The following is a 19,809-nucleotide window of genomic DNA, read 5'->3' as shown; positions in this document are numbered from 1 at the left end:
CTTGTCATGCTTCAGTCCGTTTCTTTCCGCTCATAAGAAGACGTGTTCGGCCAGAGAGCTTGACTCTGGCCCTGCCCTGTCACTCCAGATCACCATGACCGGTCCACCTGGGAATAGTGGGAAAGTGGCATGTACATGTGGCAGGGGAACGGGAAATCTTCTGCAGATTTGAACCCTCTAATCATGCCTTTACAGAGGAGGTGTGTGTGTGTGTGTGTGTGTGTGGGGGGGGGGGGGGGTTAGGGGTGTGTGTGGGGCGGGTGGGTGCGGAGGGGGGGATGACATATGAGTCCACCAGGGCCTCTCAGCTGGTTGACTGGGAGACAGGTTAGCTTTCTGACTTGCCAGTTGATTATTTGACAGACTGGTCGATTAGCTGGTTAGTTGACTAACTAGTAAGGCAGGTGGGACAGCATTGAGTAACCTGACGCCTCCTCTCTTTGTCATCCTGAGACAGTAATGGAAACGGATGCTATATGTCCTTGCATGCCCAAACACCCACACATGCATGCACATTCACACACTCAGAAACACACACACACACACAGAGAAGTATGTGTGGCACTGTGTGGCTCAGTTCGTCTACATACCTGTGGCACATGTCTAAATGGCAAGCAATCAATCACAATGATTGTCTTCCCATGATGTGAGATTCAAAGGCTTGCATTTTACGTCTAGTCCCACTACTGTCATGTCCAAGTTGTCTCAACATAAGACACTTGAAGAAGTGGCCTCTAATGATCTAATCTAGTCCATGAGGTCTTCCAATACACAAATGTTTTCTTTTTCTTTTATTCATATAGTGCAGTGCATATAGAAAGTTCAGCAGAGGATCAGAAATACATTGTTCTTTATTTTGGTGGAAGGAACTGTGTATTTACCAGTCACAGTGCAATGGAACCACATCTCAGCTACCAGGCTCGTTGAACAATACTTGTAGCTTAATTTCAACCTGCCTGTGTGTGCGTGTGTGTGTGTGTGTGTGTGGGGGGGGGGGGCAGAGGGGGGCGTTGTGTGAACCAATAGGCAGAGAGCAAAGCTAATGTCATCTGGCCGCTCGTGAGCCTCGGTGTGCTTTAATTTGTAACGCTGAACAGCGCTGTTTACTCTGCGTCCTCAGCTGTCGGACTGTGCGCTGAAACCACACCGCCGCTCCACGATGTCAGGAAAGCCGACTGCTTTCTAGTATTGGATTTCAGATACTTCTACTTTTCGGTTTAGCTTGTCGCCTATGACGACAAAAGTGATTATTCTACCAGAATAAAGGAATAATCCGTCAGGACCGAATCCCTAATCGGAGTCTGGTGAGTGTCTGTTCTCATCACAGTTTTTTGTGTCTGTGTTAGCTACCACATTGCAGGTTTGGTGCACTTTGCAATTCTTTGCATTTCTTAGTCAACTGTGTTACGAGTTTTGAGACGTAGGCAACTCAATCATCTCTTCATCAAACGTCGACGCACACTTAAACATCATGCTTCACATGTAAACTGTCTTCTCGTCTCTGATGGAGTTTGTCTAGTTTTCTGCTGTCTTGCGAGAGGTGTGGTCCTCACGAGCGGTGCACTGTCACATATGGATGGTTGGCTCTGGTTTCAATCGTTGCTTACGGTAGAAATTGACCAGCATTAAACTTAAATAATAAATAAATGGGTGAACACTGAGTACCATGAAGCTTGTCGAAAAATTCGAAATGGATTTTCAACTTGTGCGCAAACACGCGCAGAGAAGTGGTTGCATTCTGGTGCTTGACGCGCCGCGCGACTATGTGGGGTTCCAGATGTGTGGACTCAGCTGTTGCTGTCATTCAGAGTTTTTTTCTTGTTCTCTCTCTCTCTCTCTTTCTCTCTCTTCCTCACTCGCTCACTCTCTTTCTCCCTCTCTCCTCTCTCTCTCTCTCTCTCTCTTTTCCTTGCCAGATACATCCATCATTAAGGCATTCGGTCTGTGAAACCTAACCTGTAGTGACGCTAACTACCTATTCAGCAGTTGTCAAATTTACATCTGCGACCGGCATCTTAAAACGTTATTACTACAGATCGAATATACCCCTTTAAGTGTATGTTGAGACTTGATATGTGTACATTCTCCCCAGTCGTTTAAGGCATAAGTTGCAAAAGTTGCCCTATTTAAAAACCGTAGTGATGATGGTGGTGTCACCTAGTGGTAGTTGACGACAATGCACAATACAAGGTGAAAGCATTTCTAAATAATAACTGAACAAAACGTATAATTGCATAGTCATATACCAGATGTGACAGTTTTGCAAGGCAGTCCAGTCCTCCGGTGAATGACAAACTACACCAGAAGCATGTTACTGCTGACTGAGGGGGTCTAAGGAGGGGTCAGTAAGTCCAGTTAATACTTCAGCCATTTAGACCACATGGAGGGCTTTCTAACTTACCTTTACCTTTAGCTCAGGTGACTGGAATGCATCACTGGAATGCTTTGTAACAACATGTGATGATAAGCTATTAGCTATACACCTAGGTGTAAGTTAAGCATTCTTTACTTCTTATTGGGTATGTTTTGTTTGTTCTGTGTAATTGCCATAGAGACTTCCTGGGAACATGTTTTCAGCTTCAGCACCTTAGGAAGCCAGTGTAGTCTACCACACCGTACAGTAGCTCTGTGTGTACTTGGGTGTCTGAGGAAACAGCAAATAAAATGTTGATGTTCTTGGACTCCCTTCTGGAAAACCTTTTATTGGTGAGCTGACTGAGAGGTTGGCTGGATGGTTGGCTGACTCCATAGTCCACACACCTAATTTTTCATATTTTTTTTGTTAATAATGCAATTAAGCCCTAATGTAGGGGTCGGAGTCTGTGTTCTCTCTGTGTAGACTTCCTCTATGTGTTCGGGCATGCACAGTCGTTTTTTGTCCCAATGGATTTACTTACTCTCCATGTTTACGTTGGAACTGAAACAGCTATGACATTAAATAAATGTATCCAACATGAAGCATAAACATGAGTATGAAATATATATGTGTATGAGAGAGAGAGAGAGAGAGAGAGAGAGAGAGAGAGAGTGTCTGTGTGTTTGTGTCACCTCATCCATTAGTGTGTCAACAAGGCTGTGCGTGCAGGCCTGAGGTGTAACCAGAGTAACTGTGCACAGAGCCTCGACTGTCCTCCCAGAGAGAAGCAGGGCTGTAGGCCTCTGCTGACCACAGCACTTTCCTGCCTGGACGCTCCAACTTTGCACTGAGGCCAAGTTCTGAACAAGTGGAGCTGACCAACGCTCTGTCATGGGGGACTTGGACTAAATTTGTCAGTCAGGCTAATGTTTGAAGACCGGGGTTATGAGACATGTGACCAGCAGAGGACAACAACCCATAGGGTATAGGACAGTATTGTAAGTTTGTGCTTGTGTGTGTTTCTATACTTGTGTGCATAGAGGTACTTATGAATCATGACTAGTGCTTGAGGGATAGGCAGTGAAGGGTGAGTTTGTTCCAACTCCTCATCTGTGTTTTCACACCAAGCTCCTCTGACCTGAAGCAGTTTTCACGTTGTATGAGGAGGAAGAAGGAACATTTCCAGAATCTCTCTCCCTCTCTCTACATTGGTCGTTATCTAGATCCAGTTCTTCATGTTGTGTGTTAGGACTTGCAAAGCAGCAGTGAGGAGCCTGCAGCAGAGAATGAAGCTGTAACTGATCTGGGCTGTTTGGACACTTGTGATTCATGCCTTACAGTGCAAGTCAGTTAGGCACCACCTTAATTACCCACACACGGCTCTGCATTTGATGATGATTAAAGGAAGGCATTGGTTTTCTCTCACTATCCCTTTTCAGTCTGCTCTCTCGTGGCTCCCTTTCTCTCTGTTCCCCACCTCACACCTCTGCGCACACACACACTCACACACAAACACACGCAAAGTTGTCAGTAATACTGATACCAGTTATTAAGCCATTCAAAGTAATTGTCATTAAAAGCATGTGATTAAAAGGCTGTAGAGTAACGGTAAACACCATAGCTAGACTCAGGGTCTGTACGCACAGACAGGTGGAGTTTACCATGACCACATAATTACTGGATGATCTCTCTGAGCTCATGGTGACATGAACAACTTACACAGTGACTTACAAGCCAACCTAATGCCCAAGCTTTGATGACTTAGATAGATGGTATCTGATCTCCAGGTGGTGGGAACGTTCAGACAGTGGAAGAACGGAGACAATGTGCAGTCTGTGACACCTGTAGACACCGCTGTTATACAGGAGATATATGAGAGAGAGGGGGAGAGAGAGAGAGATAAACTGTCAATTCCAGCCAGCTAATACACAGCCATAGTGGTTAGTTGGTTCTGTAACCACCATATTAACGATTATGATTAAACGCTTGTAATTAATTGCTATAAATGGCAACATAATGAGGAGGTTGCTTCACTGAGGGATTCATTCATCTTCCCAAACCAGTCAACTGTCGAATCCAACATGTGGGGACTTGTTTTTCCTGCATGGATGTGTGTTTCACTTTCCTACAGAGAAAGCTCTCTCAGAGAGCCCCCACCTCCTGCGGAACCCACCCCCTTCAGAACCCCTTCCCCTTCAGAACCCACCCCCTTCAGAACCCCTTCCCCTTCAGAACCCACCCCCTTCAGAACCCCTTCCCCCAGGCCATTACACAGCGGGAGGCTCACCTCCCAGCAAGATTTACATTTACATTTAGTCATTTAGCAGACGCTCTAATCCAGAGCGATTTACAGTAAGTACAGGGACATTCTCCCCGAGGCAAGTAGGGTGAAGTGCCTTAGCCAAGGACACAACGTCATTTGGCACGGCGGGTAATCGATCCGGCAACCTTCTGATTACCAGTCCGACTCCCTAGCCTGACTCCCTCACCGCTCAGCCACCTGACTCCTATATAGCCCATTGGCTTCAGGTCAGCGTTCTACTCAGCAGTGGGGAGAGTGTGCTCGCAGTATGTAAGTGTGTGTGGTGTAGTAGGGGATGAGGTCGTCTTCATTTCTGTGTGTTTGTCCCCGAACCTCAGGCCAGACCATGCCAGCACCTGGAGAGGCTGTGTGGAATGTTGCTGTCACTGAGGTGTCACATACAAACCCAGCAAAACAACCATTTATCTTTTCTCTGTCTCTCTATACGTCCGGCTCAGCCTTTCTCAACACATGTAAAGCTTCATAGGTAAAAACATACAGTGAATGGATACAGTGTAGGGAGTCAGATGGCTGAGCGGTTAGGGAATCGGGATATTAATCAGAAGGTTGCCGGTTCGGCTTTGCCAAATGACATTGTGTCCCTGGGCAAGGCACTTCACCCTACTTGCCTGGGCGGGAATGTCCCTGTACTTACTGTAAGTCGCTCTGGATAACAGTGTCTGCTAAATGACTAAATGTAATATGGACAGGGATTTGTAATATACTCTAAACAGTTTCACTCTTCCTCCTCCTCTTCTTCCTCAGCATTGAGTTGGGTCTCACTGAACAACTAGGCCAAACTAACCATCTCAGTATACTGTGTCAGGAAGCCAGAAGCATTTAGGTTGGTCATGGTTTATTCTGCTTGTCACGTTAGGAGTAGCGAATTATGGGAAATCATGGCCTTGTGTAATTGTGTGTGTGGTGTTGAGTGTGATGTATTGGATGTGTGTGCGTGTGTGTATGTTTATCCTGCTTGACTGACTGCTCCCCCCTGAGGCCTGTCATTACAGGCCTGTGTGGCCTTTCTAAGGAGAAGGGGAGAGAACTGGGAGGAAGGGGTGGGGGAGAGAGGGAGGTATTACACTATACATCAGGGTGACAATGCAACGCTGTCTCTCTCCATCTTTCTCTCTCTCTCCCTCTTATCTCTTTCTCTCTCTCTCTCTCTCTCTCTTTCTCTCTCTCTCTCTCTCTCTCTCTCTCTCTCTCTCTCTCTCTCTCTCTCTCTCTCTCTCTCTCTCTCTCTCTCATTCTCATCTCTTTCTCTCACTCTCTGTCTTTCTCTCCAAGGACTTTGATGTCGTTGCTAGTTCCCTGGCGGTGAGTGTCTGATGTCTAATGGTCATTATGATGGTGTGAACAGCAGTGGCCCATCTCCTGTGGGAGCTAGTGGGAACGTGTGAACGTGCTTTCCCTCCATGCTAATGATCTCTATTATTACCTGCCCTCAAACTCCACAGAATGGCCCGACACACAAAGAGATTCTTCCCTGCTCATGTCTATGGCCTCACACACATACAGTCACACAGGTCTGCTTACCCTGTCTTCCACCGCTATACTGGAGAATTAGGTTAGCGAGGGAGGCTGCTGTGAGTCCAGAAGCCAACATGGACCAGAAGACAGATAAGGGTAGACACACGTGTGGCACATGACTGTCGTCATTATTGAAGGCGCCCACATCGATCGTCCGTGACAGGGACGTGAAATGTTGTGACGCACATATGTCTCTCTCATGAGCAGCTTTGCCTCCTGCTAGGCGTGTGTTGAAAGCGGCTGGTGAGGGGATGTGTGGCATTGTGCTCTGACATGGTATAACACCTCTTCCCTCCACCAATCTCTCCTCCTGCACATCATAATCCCTCAGGATTTCATCCAGAGATGGATCACGACACAGACAGGATTCAGGCTCCACAAGCAGTAGCCCCACCGTAATCTATCTGTGCGTCAGAAATAGATATCTGATCTGAGATAAATACTGGGTACGTTTTCAAATTAAAGAGGTGATTTGTATGTCAGCCAGCTGCTGATCCTCACAGGTCTAACCATGGCACTTTGAACTGACTGTCCAAAGGTTCTAGAACTGTAAAACACAGGTTATTCACAGGTTACTTGGATAGCATGCTGGTGTGTGTGTGTGGGAGCGTAACTGTGGCGGTGGGTTGGTGGTTAACAGCTAGGTCCTACGTGTTCTGTCTAAAGAGGAAAGTGAAGGGTAATTTGGATTCAGTTTCAGGTGCACACAAGTCTCAGGGATGAGGTGTCAGATCTCAGTGAGTGAGCAAGGTGTTTTAAATGTTTTTTTTATTGCTTGTGTCTATTGTTGCAAAGGTGTGTTAATAACTAGCTGTTAGGTTGTTAAACTCTGGCACACCCCATATCACGCAAACATGTCATCTTCTCTCTGGGTCAGAGGATATTAACACCGCACTGGCACTTTGCCCTGCACCCACCTGCAGACGGAGAGGTAAAGGTGTGGAGCAGGACAGGAGAAGCAGAGAGCCTAACCAGCCTGCCTTCACAATGCTGGCACGCATCTTTGGTTGTAACGGGATTGCTAGCGGAGTTAGCATGCTGTTAACAGAGCGCCTGTTCTCTTATTAAGGGTTTGTTGTCTCCTAGCCTACCTTGTGTTCTGGAGTAGCATTTGGTTAGCAGGGGCTGCTGATCTGTTAGCAGGTGTGAAGGGTTGAAGAGGATTGCTCGGTCTGGGTGTAAATGGCCTACATATTGGATGATAATGGATGTGAATTGAGACGTGAATAGCCCCTCTGGAAGACCACTTGACAATAGAGAGCCAGTGAATGACATGCTCATTTACATTGCAATGGAAACACCAGACTACTGTTATTTTCCAAGGGATGGGTGGGGGGCAAGTTAGGATTAGATGACCCCAGGCTTGGTCTGGCCTGGTTCTGTGTAGTGGGTTGATATTCTGGTATCTGTCAGACGTGCTAGTGATATGTAAATCTGGAGAACCAGCGTGCCTTATCAAACAATCTGTGTTGTCTGGTGTTACTCCTGTCATGCTGGCACAACAGTCTGACATCATTAGCACACCAATTCATCCCAAATAAACACAAACACTCGAAGAACAGGAACAACGTAAGCACCAGCCAGGACACAACTAACCCTGTTCCAATGTTTAGATGTGAATAGGACATCATGATCAAGCAGTATGTTTGTAAAGTTTACATCAGGGGCTCAGTTTAGCTGTCAGGGTTTTCCCTTGGTGGTGAATTAAAGGTCAATCTGAATACAATACCGCGCTTGGGTTGGAGAAAATGAGAAAAGAGGAGGGGTATGATTGTGTAGGTGTTTGCGTGTATATATATATATATATGTGTGTGTGTTTGTCCATTTGTTAATGTCAAAGGTCACTGTATAAACCGCTCATTATTCATGTAGACTGGTCAGAGGTGGACATGTGAATACAGCCAGGGCTCCGTCCATTCAGGCCTTCACACAGGTTCACTGGCTGTCAGAGAGCCACCCCCCACCCCCCCCACCCCTCTCAAGGAGAGGGTCAAGCACCAGCACAATACGAAGGAAGGAAGAGGAAATGTACCCTCAGTGATTCTCCCAACACTTCCTGGTCCTCCTGGAACACACAGAGGGGGGAGGGGGAACCACTCCTTCCTGGTTCTGGAACAGAAGGTTCCAGAGGGGCTGGGACAGACACCCTCCAGAACACCGACATTTCACTCGTTCTTTAGTCGTCCTGCTAAAGCAAAGAGTTCTTTTCCCACGTCCTTGACATTTCCAGAGCCATAGAATGTTGGTACAGATTAGGATCTTGAAAGGGAAGCTGGAAAGATGTTATTTTCAGATGTACCTGAAAGTGGTTTCTGGGAAGCGCTGCCAAGAGAGCCTTCTGGAAAACTGGAGAGCTTCACTTTAAGTTCTCAGACTGAGAGAGCTGCCAAAATGTCTTTCTCCCCCTCCTCCCCCTCACCCCTCCATCTCACCCCTTCCTCCTCACCCCTCCCCCTTGCTTCTCCTGATGTCATTAGGACAACATGATGTGTCATGTGACCTGGGCCTGCTTTCTACAGCCTCCCAAGTGGCAATCAGGCCGTTGTCATGGCGAGGAGTGTCTTTGTCTGTCTGGACAATGCTCAGGGAAGCATCCATCATGTGGTCTAAATACAAACTGTTTGTCCCAAGCTTCACCATGATGGATGAACCAGGAACACTGACAAATCCCAACAACGTTCCTCCACGTCAGTTGGTGGAAAGTCAAGGCTGAGATGTTTATTCGTGCACTGGGTGAACGCAGCAGGTCTGCTGTTCTAGCTACGGTGAACCGACCCTTTTCCCAGTTTGTCAGACTGTAGAGTGTTGAAGAGAAGTGTCACCCTTCAACGACATCATTGTGAGCTGATTAAGTGGGAGATGAATTTCGGGGATGGGGGTGTCGGTGTGGGTGGGGGTCCTCTCTCCTACCTCGTTCAGACGGCAGTGTGACGCCTGGGCTTGGTGAGAGAGACTGGACTCCTCGTGAGAACCAGAGATGGAAAAAGTCCACACATCCTTCACTCAAGTAGACGTACAGATACTCATGTTTAAAAAGACTCGGGTAAAAGTTGAAGTGCTGACTACACTTTTTCACTCAAGCTCCAGTAAAGAAGTATGGGCTCAAAAAGTAGTTATTACTACCACCTGTTTTAGTGTCACTAGCGTGACACTAAAGCTAGATTTATTACGATAGATAGAGAGAACAGGTTACATTAAGATTAGGAGTTTGGTTGGGTTTATAACTGTAAAGTACACTTTAAGGTGTTGCAACAACACACCAGTGAAAACAGCAGTTCCTGTTCATGTTTGTTTAGGCCTGCCGCCCTGCTGAGTGGAGGGCTGCAGCTCATCTCCATGCAGGCTCTGCAGGGGGAAACCAGCGCAGCAACGAGCCTGGCTCTCCTTTCATCACAACGACCAGCACTGTCCTTGAGGCCAGGCACTGATCCAGCTGGTCATCAAGAGGGATTGAGGGAGCGAGGGAGGGAGTGAGAGAGAGAGAGAGAGAGAGAGAGAGTGGGAGAGAGGGAGTGAGAGAGAGAGAGAATGAGCTAGAAACAGATGTTTGTGATAGAGACAGATGAAACCAGATGTTTGCTTTAGCCAGTTCCGGACTGTGATGTAACATCAACATTACAGATGGGAGGTCTGGAGGGAGAAACAACTTTGAGAGGGAGAAAGAAGGGGAAAGAGAGAAACTGGACTGTCATCTGGATGAAGGAATTCTGAGTGGTGAGAGGGGGGAGGGGCGTTGTTGATTCTGAAGAGTGTGTTTGAAGTGCAGAGGGAGGAGGGCTGGGCAGAGAGAGAAGAAGGAGGGAGGGGCTGACTTCAGCCTGACTGCCACCCCACACACACACACACATTTACTCCCACACACTCTCACTCCAACACACACTCTCCACTTGGAGCCAGAACACTTGGAACCAGAAACATCTCCTGTCTTTGCTGTGGGGGTCAGCCAGACAGACCGTAGCCTGGTGGGACATTCTCTCTGTGGGTTCACCTGATCAGCCTGTGCAGGGAGCAGGCTTGTCTGTGGAGCCTAAGACTGGACGGATCTGAGGACAGTGAGCAGGTCCTGTGCCCATGTTAGATACCTGCTGCTGTTGCTGCTGCTGCTGCTCTAGCAGTGTGACTGGACCAGGAGTGAAACCACTCATCTCAACTGTTTGTGGGCTGTGAGAACTAACAGTTCAAGAAAGTAGCATGCTCTTTTTACAGGTAAGACCATTACATTCTTATTTATATCTTAGTTTGATGCCACGCAAGTCAGTTTAGAACAGACTGGTATTTAGAAGGATGGCCTACAGTGGGATTGATCCTCTTGACCCTCCCAGTATTGATAAGTCTGAATTCAGCTGTGCTGAGGCTCTGTTGCCGGTGGCTGTGCTGTGGCTGTAGCTGTGCTGGAGCCGTCTCTGTGCAGAGGCCGTCTCTGTGCAGAGGCCTTAAGCACAGTCACCCTGCTGCTCACAATGACATCTGGAGCTTGTTTACCCAGCTTCTTAAACGCCTTTTCAAATGTTTTTACCCCCCCCCCCCCCCACCTCCCCTTCTACACGGCTGGGCTTTAAAGGGAAGGTATGGATAGAGGCAGGGGAGAGATGGCAGGGCCAGCAGAGAGGGTAACGGCTAGGCTGAGGTTTAGAGGCAGACGTGTGTTTTTGTTTTGGACAAAGACGGACATTGTGTTGTTGCCAGCGTTGTGCCCAGGTGTAACATGAGCGCCCCCAATATTCCCATATGGGCTCCAGACTCCTAGAGAGGGGGTTCTGGAGGGGGTGGCTGTTTTCTAAGAAGTATTCGTTGACTCTTGTTACTCACTGGAAATCATCATTTCAATGCTACTCATCAGGCTGGAAAAGTTCTCCTGTTGCAGTGAGAGATCGTCTTTACCAGACAGAACCTGAGCTGATGGTACCATTGCTACTCTGATCAGTGAGAGGAACACTGGATCTTCTAAGTGCCGTGGTTATCCATCCATCTTGTCAGACTTCTCTCTTTATAACATCTCTCAGATCAGTCGCTGAACAACAAGGCTCTAGTGTGCTGCGTTAAGGGTGTGGTTGAAGTTGAGACACTTTCATATGCTGTGAAATGAGTTTTTAGAGGCTTCCAGCCATGTTGTAACAGTTTTTTCTATGCTAAGTGAGCCTGACACATCCTATCAGTTGTAGAATCCTATTTCCATAATGTGCTGTGATTGGTTGGTTATGGCTGATGTAGACTGGAGGGTAGATGTACATGCCTGATTGGTCAGGACAGCGGGAGGGTGTCAGGGCAGACTGTTCAGACCTTAACATTAGCCCAGTTCACTGGGTTTGACTTGATTCTTTGACAAATTCTAATGAAGCTGAAGGAAGATGGTTAGAACTGGTAGAACCGGTTCTCGTGTGCTGCACCACAGTAGTGTCTGGAGTCCTGTTGGGAGAGACCCTCACTGGTGTCTGAAGGTGTGATGGAGGAGGATGTGTGTGTGGGGGTGGGGGGGGGGGGGGGGACTCCTCCTGTCTCATTAACACAGGACAGGAGCTGAGCTCAACTCCACACAGGTGTCTGTTCCACCACCTCCAGACAGTAGGGCTGTTATCAGTGTCAGGCTGGCGGGGAGGGGGAGGGGGGGGTGGGGGGGGGGGCACACAGTGACACTGGGCCACCTCACAGTCAATAACCCCTACTTCTGATGCAACAGCCTGGTTCTTATCAGCCTGTAAAACTCACCACATTTCAACGCTGAAACCGCTTAGATTGGCAAAGTGTGGTCTTTGTGTGTGAGTGTGCGCGTGGACAAAAGTGAATTGTCGTTCTGCGTGTGTACCGACTGTCCTGTCTTTCTGTCCCTACGTAACTTGCACACCAGCTTTTACAAGGCCTTTCACTGCAATAAAACACCAACTGAAGCACATGTGCCTAGTTAGGTGATACAGTAGGTGGTCATTACACATACGTCGTCGCAGACACGCACACACACCCACACACAAACCACACACACACCCACACACAAACCACACACACACCCACACACAAACCACACACACACCCACACACAAACCACACACACACCCACACACAAACCACACACACACACCCACACACAAACCACACACACACACCCACACACAAACCACACACACACCCACACACAAACCACACACAAAAACAAATGGGTTTGACCCCGCTTCAATACGACCTCCTGGCAGGCAGCTACGGTGGAGCAGGGTACATGCTGTCCTATACAGATTAAGTTAACTGTGGGATTAGGTTCTTCTACTTTCCCGTCCTGCATTCTTTACTCTACTCCTCTATTCTTCTTACTCTCATCTCCTCCACCACGACAAGAACTCTATAATATGCATCATGTCTTAAAACATATCTCTCTCCCCCCTCCGCCTTGTGCTCTCCAGCGCCCCCGTGTGATGAACCTGGAGAGGGAGCGCTTGGCGGCGCGAGGCCAGGACATGGAGCCGCGTGTCGGGGGACACCTGAAGCAGCTGGGGCTGGGCTTCCAGAGGAGCTCCACCTCCGACGACGACTCAGGCTGCGCCCTGGAGGAGTACGCCTGGGTCCCGCCTGGACTCAGACCTGAGCAGGTGACACCTGGACAGCCCACACACACACACACACACACACACACACACACACACACACACACACACACACACACACACACACATACACCACTCCCTCCTTCCCCCCTCCCACACACACACACACACACACACACACATACACCACTCCCTCCTTCCCCCCTCCCACACACACACACACACCATCCAAGCCTAGCCTGTCATCCTGCAGCGTTCCAACCCAATTTGGCTGATGTATAGCCTGATACAATTAACAGAAGATTGGTCACAAGAGAACACACTAGGGAGCATCTTCATCTTGGGCGTGGGAAGCCGACAGGGAGGGGCACCGTGGGGAGAGTCTCCGTCAGGGCCTGTGGAGCTGCTTCCCTCTGACAGGATGGAGAGAAACAGCCCAGGGACTAAGTGAGAGAACATGGCTGGAACATTATTCATGCCGCTGCCTGATGCTGGCTAACCTCCGCCCCTCCCGGCCAGCTCCTCTCCACCCCCACCCCAGCAGTGTTGGTAGAGTAGAACAGCAGTGTTGGTAGAGCAGAGCAGAACAGCAGTGTTGGTAGAGTAGAGCAGAACAGCAGTATTGGTAGAGCAGAGCAGAACAGCAGTGTTGGTAGAGCAGAACAGCAGTGTTGGTAGAGCAGAGCAGAACAGCAGTGTTGGTAGAGCAGAGCAGAACAGCAGTGTTGGTAGAGCAGAGCAGAACAGCATTGTTGGTAGAGCAGAACAGCAGTGTTGGTAGAGCAGAGCAGAACAGCAGTGTTGGTAGAGCAGAGCAGAACAGCAGTGTTGGTAGAGCAGAACAGCAGTGTTGGTAGAGCAGAACAGCAGTGTTGGTAGAGCAGAGCAGAACAGCAGTGTTGGTAGAGCAGAACAGCAGTGTTGGTAGAGCAGAGCAGAGCAGAACAGCAGTGTTGGTAGAGCAGAACAGCAGTGTTGGTAGAGCAGAGCAGAACAGCAGTGTTGGTAGAGCAGAGCAGAACAGCAGTGTTGGTAGAGCAGAACAGCAGTGTTGGTTTGAGTTCTCACAATACAGTTGCTGATTATTCATCAGCTCCATCTCGCTTCTTCAGTCGGACAGCTTTGATGGCAGCTGGATGTTGACATTGTGTCAGGTGTCCTGACTTGCTCACTCAGCAGACGGTTACAGGCGACTCACAGCCTAGGGCTGCTGTGGAGTGAAGTCTGCTCTGTATGTGTGTGTGTATGTGTTGTGTGTTTGTGTGTGAGAGCTGTGTTGTGTGCGTGTGGTGTCTGCAGCACTATTAAGACCAGCTCCTTTCTCTACAGTTCAGCTCCATCTGCAAACAGGATTGGCCTCCTGTCTGCAGGCGATGCGGCGCGTTACCAGCCTCTCTCTCTCTCTCTCTCTCTCTCTCTCTCTCTCTCTCTCTCTCTCTCTGTCTCTCTCTCTCTCTCTCTCTCTCTCTCTCTCTCTCTCTCTCTCTCTCTCTCTCTCTCTCTCTCTTTCTCTCTCTCTCTCTATCTCTCTCTCCCCTTTCTTTTTCTCTTTATCTGTCAGTTTTTTCCCCTTTCACTCTCTCCCACCAAACGTAAGCACACATGGTATTAATGAGTACCAGGGTAACATAGAGTCTGACATCAATTGGAGGCCTCCAAACCCAAATACCTGCCCCCCCTCCCCCCCTCCCTCCACAGCCTGTAGCCTGAAGCACGTCAAAAAACATCTTCCCTGTCAGTATGTGTTCACTAAGACCTCCGCAACAGGACATACAGCTGTGGTGTATTGACCTCACATGCTCTGTGAAGGCCATGCCTTGCTGAAAGTCCCTGTACGTGTTTAACCCCAAAGCCTGTCAAACCTTATATTATCCATCTAACCCTCCTCCACCCCCCCCCCCCCCATCCCTCTTTCCCCAGGTGCAGCTCTGTTTCTCCTCTCTAACCTTGTATTATCTCTCTACCTCTCCTCCATCCCCCTATCCCTCCTTCCCCAGGTGCAACTGTACTTCTCCAGCCTTCCGGAGGACAAGGTTCCATATGTCAACAGCCCAGGAGAGAAGGACCGGGTCAGACAGCTTCTATACCAGCTGCCCCCTCATGACAATGAGGTAGGAAACCAGACTGACTGACTGGCTGACTAGCTGGCTGACTAGCTGGCTGACTGTATCCAATGATGTTTGCTGACCAACCAGAAACAGGACCCTGGGAGTGGATTCCTGACATAGCTGTGGGTTTACAAGGCTGAGAGGAGCTCTGTGTGTGTGTGTGTGTGTGTGTGTGTGTGCATGCCAGCACAGTTTACCATCATTTAGAGAACAACAGAGTTGCTTGTTAGTGCTCTTCCTGTCCTCTATATATAAACATGAAGCTTGGTTAGTGTTGGATTGTACCATCTGTGTTGCAGAGGAAGGGGAGCCTGTTTCAAACCAGTCTCTGCTGTGCACCAGAGCCGGTCAGGGGGGAGAGGCTGGGATGAGTCCTAATGTTTTCTTCTCTCTCTGTTTCTGCCCTCCATGTGTGTCCAGGTGAGGTATTGCCAGTCGTTGAGTGAGGAGGAGAAGAGGGAGCTCCACATGTTCAGCCTCCAGAGAAAGAGAGAAGCTCTAGGCAGAGGGACACCCAAAATACTGCCTCGCACGCTGCAACACACGCGCTGTGAACATGTAAGTACACTACACACACACACCAACACACACATTTAATCCCACCTCATAGAGAGTGAGGAGGGAGCAGGTTGAGTCTCTCTGGGCGAGGAAGTCAGACCACCCAGAGGAGGAAGGCTGCTTCTTGCCCAGCCTGCAGCCCTCTGCCTGCTGGGACACCAGCCCTGGTTGGTCTCCAGAGAGCCAGGGGGATGGTCAGAGTCTGGCCCTAAACCCTAGTTTAAAACACATCCCATGGCAAAGCTTGTTTAACTGTCTTGGCCCAAAACCACATCCTCTGGGAGGACACAGCTCCTGCTGAGCGGGTGAGCAGGCGTGCCTGCCAGACGTGCCGTTAAGGAAACACAACCACGAAGGTAGACAGGGTAACCCTGCTGGAAAGCAGATGTGGAACGGTCCCCCCACACACACACACACACTTTGGTTTTTGGTTTCCAAGCACCGCAGTTCCAGGGGACACACGACACCCCTGTCTAGAAGGCCAACGTGCTGTGGTCATAGCAGCCGGCAGTCTAGTGTGGTGTCTGCTGGCTGTGAGTTACCGTGGTTATAAAAAGATCAGCGACCAAGCGTCCAGGCACTCCCCCTGTCATGTGATCACGATGTCATTCATTCATGATTTGTTCACGCAATTTGCATTGGACCAGTGTTTGAGAACCTTCCAGAAGGGGTATGTCAGCTGTGGTAACCTAGCATCCTGCGGTTTCTTCCAGTGTGGCGGGGGCATCAGCGGAGGAGAGATGGCCATCTTTGCGTCCAGGGCAGGGCCGGGACCTTGCTGGCACCCAGCATGCTTTGCGTGTTCCACGTGTGAGGTTCTGCTGGTGGACCTCATCTACTTCCACCAGGGGGGGAGTGTCTACTGTGGACGCCACCACGCCGAGCTGCTGAAACCTCGCTGTTCCGCCTGTGACGAGGTAGCTTCTGGCGCAGCTTGGATCACACCACACAGCCAACACACAAACACATTTTGACCCGTTAAGACTTCATCAGTCATGTTGTGGTTCTGTTGCTATCATAGCTAGGAACATCACGTCAAGAGGTATATCCAGGAGTTGGTAGAGCTACATCAACATCAGCTTTCACCTGCAAACCCTGCTGTCCCTCTCTCTCATCACTGTCTGTGCTGTGTAGCTGACGTGTGTGTGTGTGTGTGTCCTCTCAGATCATCTTTGCAGATGAGTGTACTGAGGCAGAGGGTCGCCACTGGCACATGCAGCATTTTGCATGTGTGGAATGCAAGACTGTGCTGGGAGGCCAGCGCTACATCATGAAAGATGGCCGACCGTTCTGCTGTGGCTGCTTCGAGTCGCTTTACTCCGAGTACTGCGAGGCGTGCGGACAGAATATTGGTGAGTCACGGTTAAGTCTGAGCTGTATCCCGGTTGCATCTGGGTCAATACATCATTGACCGTACGAAGACTGACACTGCAGGAATTCTTTCGGACATGATTCAGTGTTCGTTCTCCTAAGTTTTATCTTGGCTGATGTCATGGTTAAGACGTAAGATAACGATGACTCTCCTGGTTCACTTGAACCAGATAAAACACGCCCACACCCCGTGGATTCAGACAGAGGTTACACTGGCCGATTATTAACCACCTCCTATCCTCTCTCCTCCTCCCTCCCCCCCCTTCCCCCCAGGCGTTGACCACGCCCAGATGACCTACGAGGGCGTGCACTGGCACGCCACAGACCAGTGCTTCAGCTGTGCCCAGTGTAAGAGCTCCCTGCTGGGCTGCCCCTTCCTGCCCAAGCAGGGCCGCATCTACTGCTCCAAGGCCTGCAGCCTGGGTCCGGACTCCCACCTGTCGGACTCCTCCGACTCCGCCTTCCAGTCCGCCCGCTCCCGCGAGTCCCGCCGCAGCGTGCGAGTGGGCAAGAGCAGCCGTCCGGCGGACCACTGGCGCCAGTCACAGCTGTTGAACCAGCCCCCCAGTGCGTCCGAGTCGCACTACCAGACCCCCCGCAGCGTGGGCGCAGGCCCGGGCAGGGAGGCCGACGGAGACGGAGAGATGGACATTGTGGGCAGGAGGCTGGGCCATCTGGAACTGCCGGAGGAGCATTTCTGGAGGGAGGGGGAGGAGCAGGAGGAGGCGGGGGAGGAGCCAGACAAATGGGCGGAGCATGAGGACTACCTGACCCAGCTGCTGCTGAAGTTTGGTGACCGTGGGCTCATCCAGCAGCCCAGCGAGCCCAAGCCCAGCCTGGGAGCCAACCCCAGAGCCAGGTCCAGCTCTGCCTCCACCAGCCGACCCTCCGCTCTGGAGCCCTGGCTGAAGCCTAAGGGCACCTTCACCGCAACCTCCAACCCCAACACCCCCACTCACGCCCAGAGCCACGGCCTGGGGCAGGGGCTGGTTGGGAAGAACCTGCCAGAGATGTTCTGGGCCCAGTCTCAGGACGGGCTTGGGGACTCGGCCTATGGAAGTCATCCCGGCCCGGCCAGCGCCAGGAGGATCCAGGAAGTGGACCAGGAGCGGGAAGGAGGTTCTGCTGCTAAGCCTGGGTTCTGGCTGGAGCACAGGGAGTGGTACCAGGACTCTCTGGAGTGTCTCACAGATGAGCTAGGAAAGGTGGAGCAGAGTGTCGGGGACTCTATGGACTCTCTGGCACTCTCCAACATCACTGGTAAGACTGAAGCACACACAGCTCAACTTAGCTAAGTCATAGACATGGACAGAACTACTGCAGTTGTGTTTTTGTCCAATTTGTTCACAACTCGTTCTCCTTAGTTTTATCTTGGCTGATGTCATGGTTAAGACATAAGATAACGAGGACAGCGTTACACTGGCCGATCATTAACCACCTCCCTCCCTCCCTCCCTCCCTGCCTCCCTCCCTCCCTCTCAGGAGCGTCAGTGGAAGGGGTCATCAAGGAGCAGCAGCTCCTCCTCTCCCTGCAGGAGGCCCCGGCTCCTTCCGACGACTGCGACGAGATGAGCGTCATGGGAACCCTCAACTCCTCCCTGCGCCATCACGGCGACGCCTCCCTCAGGAGCCTGACCTCCGACCTGTACCTGCGCCAGGGAGAGGCCCAGGGAGAGGAGCAGGTGCGAAGAGGGGCTCAGGAAGTCTCTATCCTCAGTGTTCCTGTGATGAGACGGAACGCCCCCCAGGCCCAGGCCCGCCCCCCTCAGATGGTCAAGTTCACCGCGGACACGGTAGATAACGGTCGCTACGGCGACGTCCAGGTGCGCCAGCCGCCCATGAGCGAGAGGGCGAGGAGGCGTGTCTACCACCTAGAGGAGCAGGGCCCTGGTCCCAGCCCCGAGCGCGCCCGGCAGCATCACGGACACCATCGCAGCCGCAAGACGCGCTCCCACAGCGCTCTGGACCTGATGCCCAGGCAGCGCGCTCAGTCCCTGCACTGCCCCGGCCAACCCCCCCGCCCACCCCCCACGCTGTCCTACCCCCACGCCACCTCTGACTACTCCCTCCAGACCTCCATCCAGCGCTCCCGTTTCGATGGCGAGGAGGAGGACTGGTGCTCCACCTGTTCGTCCTCTTCCTCAGACTCCGAGGAGGAAGGTTACTTCCTGGGCCAGCCCATCCCTCAGCCACGCCCGTCCGGACGCTACCAATACCAGGCAGAGGACCAGCCCACCAGGGTCATGGCCCTAGGCTCCAGGACTAGCTCCAAGCGGAGGAGCCAGAGGGGAAAGAACTGCATCATCTCATAATGGAGACGACACTCTGGAACTACGGAACTGTCTGCAATTCCTCCTGCTTCCTTCTAGCACTAATGACTGAATAGGTTATGATCTGTTCCTTTAGGCAAGCATTTTACTCTGTCATGGACCAACAAATATTGGACACTCCTGAGTGTTGGACACTATTCAATTCAACATTTATTGTCTCTAATTATTCTAGTAGTTCAAACATTTTGACAACAAAAGCATGTTTTATATCCAAAATTGCATAAACTATTTAAAGTTTTCCAGCAATACCATTGTGTGCATTACATGGCAATACATCTCTGATAAGGAAAGATAGTAACTTGAGAGTAACCAAAATAATTATTTAATAGCACATATTAATAATGTAAATATTAAGTTGAGATTGTAACTGATATTTTTTTTATATACTTTGGTTTAAGATGAGTCTTATGTTTCTGATTTGTGTTTGGGCATACCTAATGTGACCATTTACTTCCACACACTTTGCAACTTACAGAAAGTTTATACCAAACCAAATGGTGCCACTGCAGCAATCTGCTTCAAATCAAAGTGCCACAACTTCCTGTTAGCCCAACATCTACCCTGGGGTACTACAGTACGCAACCATGACGACTGACATGGACAGAACACATCAGTTCAGTCTTGGACAACACTTTGTTCTTCCCTGTAATACAAACATGCTATGTTTTAATAAACACTCTCCACATCTTTAAGGCTGTGGTACATTCTCAGGGTTCCTG

At 50.2% G+C, this 19,809-nt stretch overlaps 1 protein-coding gene across 2 annotated transcripts; it reads left to right on the top strand.

Annotated features, from left to right (window-relative positions):
- Positions 1–1,056: 1,056 nt before the first annotated feature.
- On the top strand, positions 1,057–19,782 carry LOC124469344 (prickle-like protein 1). Of its 2 annotated transcripts, none has more exons than XM_047022572.1 (8): positions 1,057–1,304; positions 12,584–12,769; positions 14,722–14,835; positions 15,253–15,390; positions 16,104–16,307; positions 16,556–16,742; positions 17,035–18,021; positions 18,243–19,782. In XM_047022572.1, the coding sequence occupies exons 2-8, from the start codon at positions 12,596–12,598 to the stop codon at positions 19,070–19,072; spliced, it is 2,634 nt and encodes an 877-aa protein (XP_046878528.1). In that variant the 5' UTR covers positions 1,057–1,304; positions 12,584–12,595; the 3' UTR covers positions 19,073–19,782. The 2 variants fall into 2 exon arrangements, with proteins under 2 accessions (XP_046878528.1, XP_046878527.1); XM_047022571.1 differs by lacking the exon at positions 1,057–1,304 and adding an exon at positions 10,005–10,400.
- Positions 19,783–19,809: the final 27 nt, after the last annotated feature.

Source organism: Hypomesus transpacificus, chromosome 7 (assembly GCF_021917145.1).
Source record: "Hypomesus transpacificus isolate Combined female chromosome 7, fHypTra1, whole genome shotgun sequence".
Taxonomy (NCBI): domain Eukaryota; kingdom Metazoa; phylum Chordata; class Actinopteri; order Osmeriformes; family Osmeridae; genus Hypomesus; species Hypomesus transpacificus.
The sequence above is the reverse complement of the archived record's forward strand: the minus strand, read 5'-3'. Positions and strand labels throughout refer to the sequence as shown.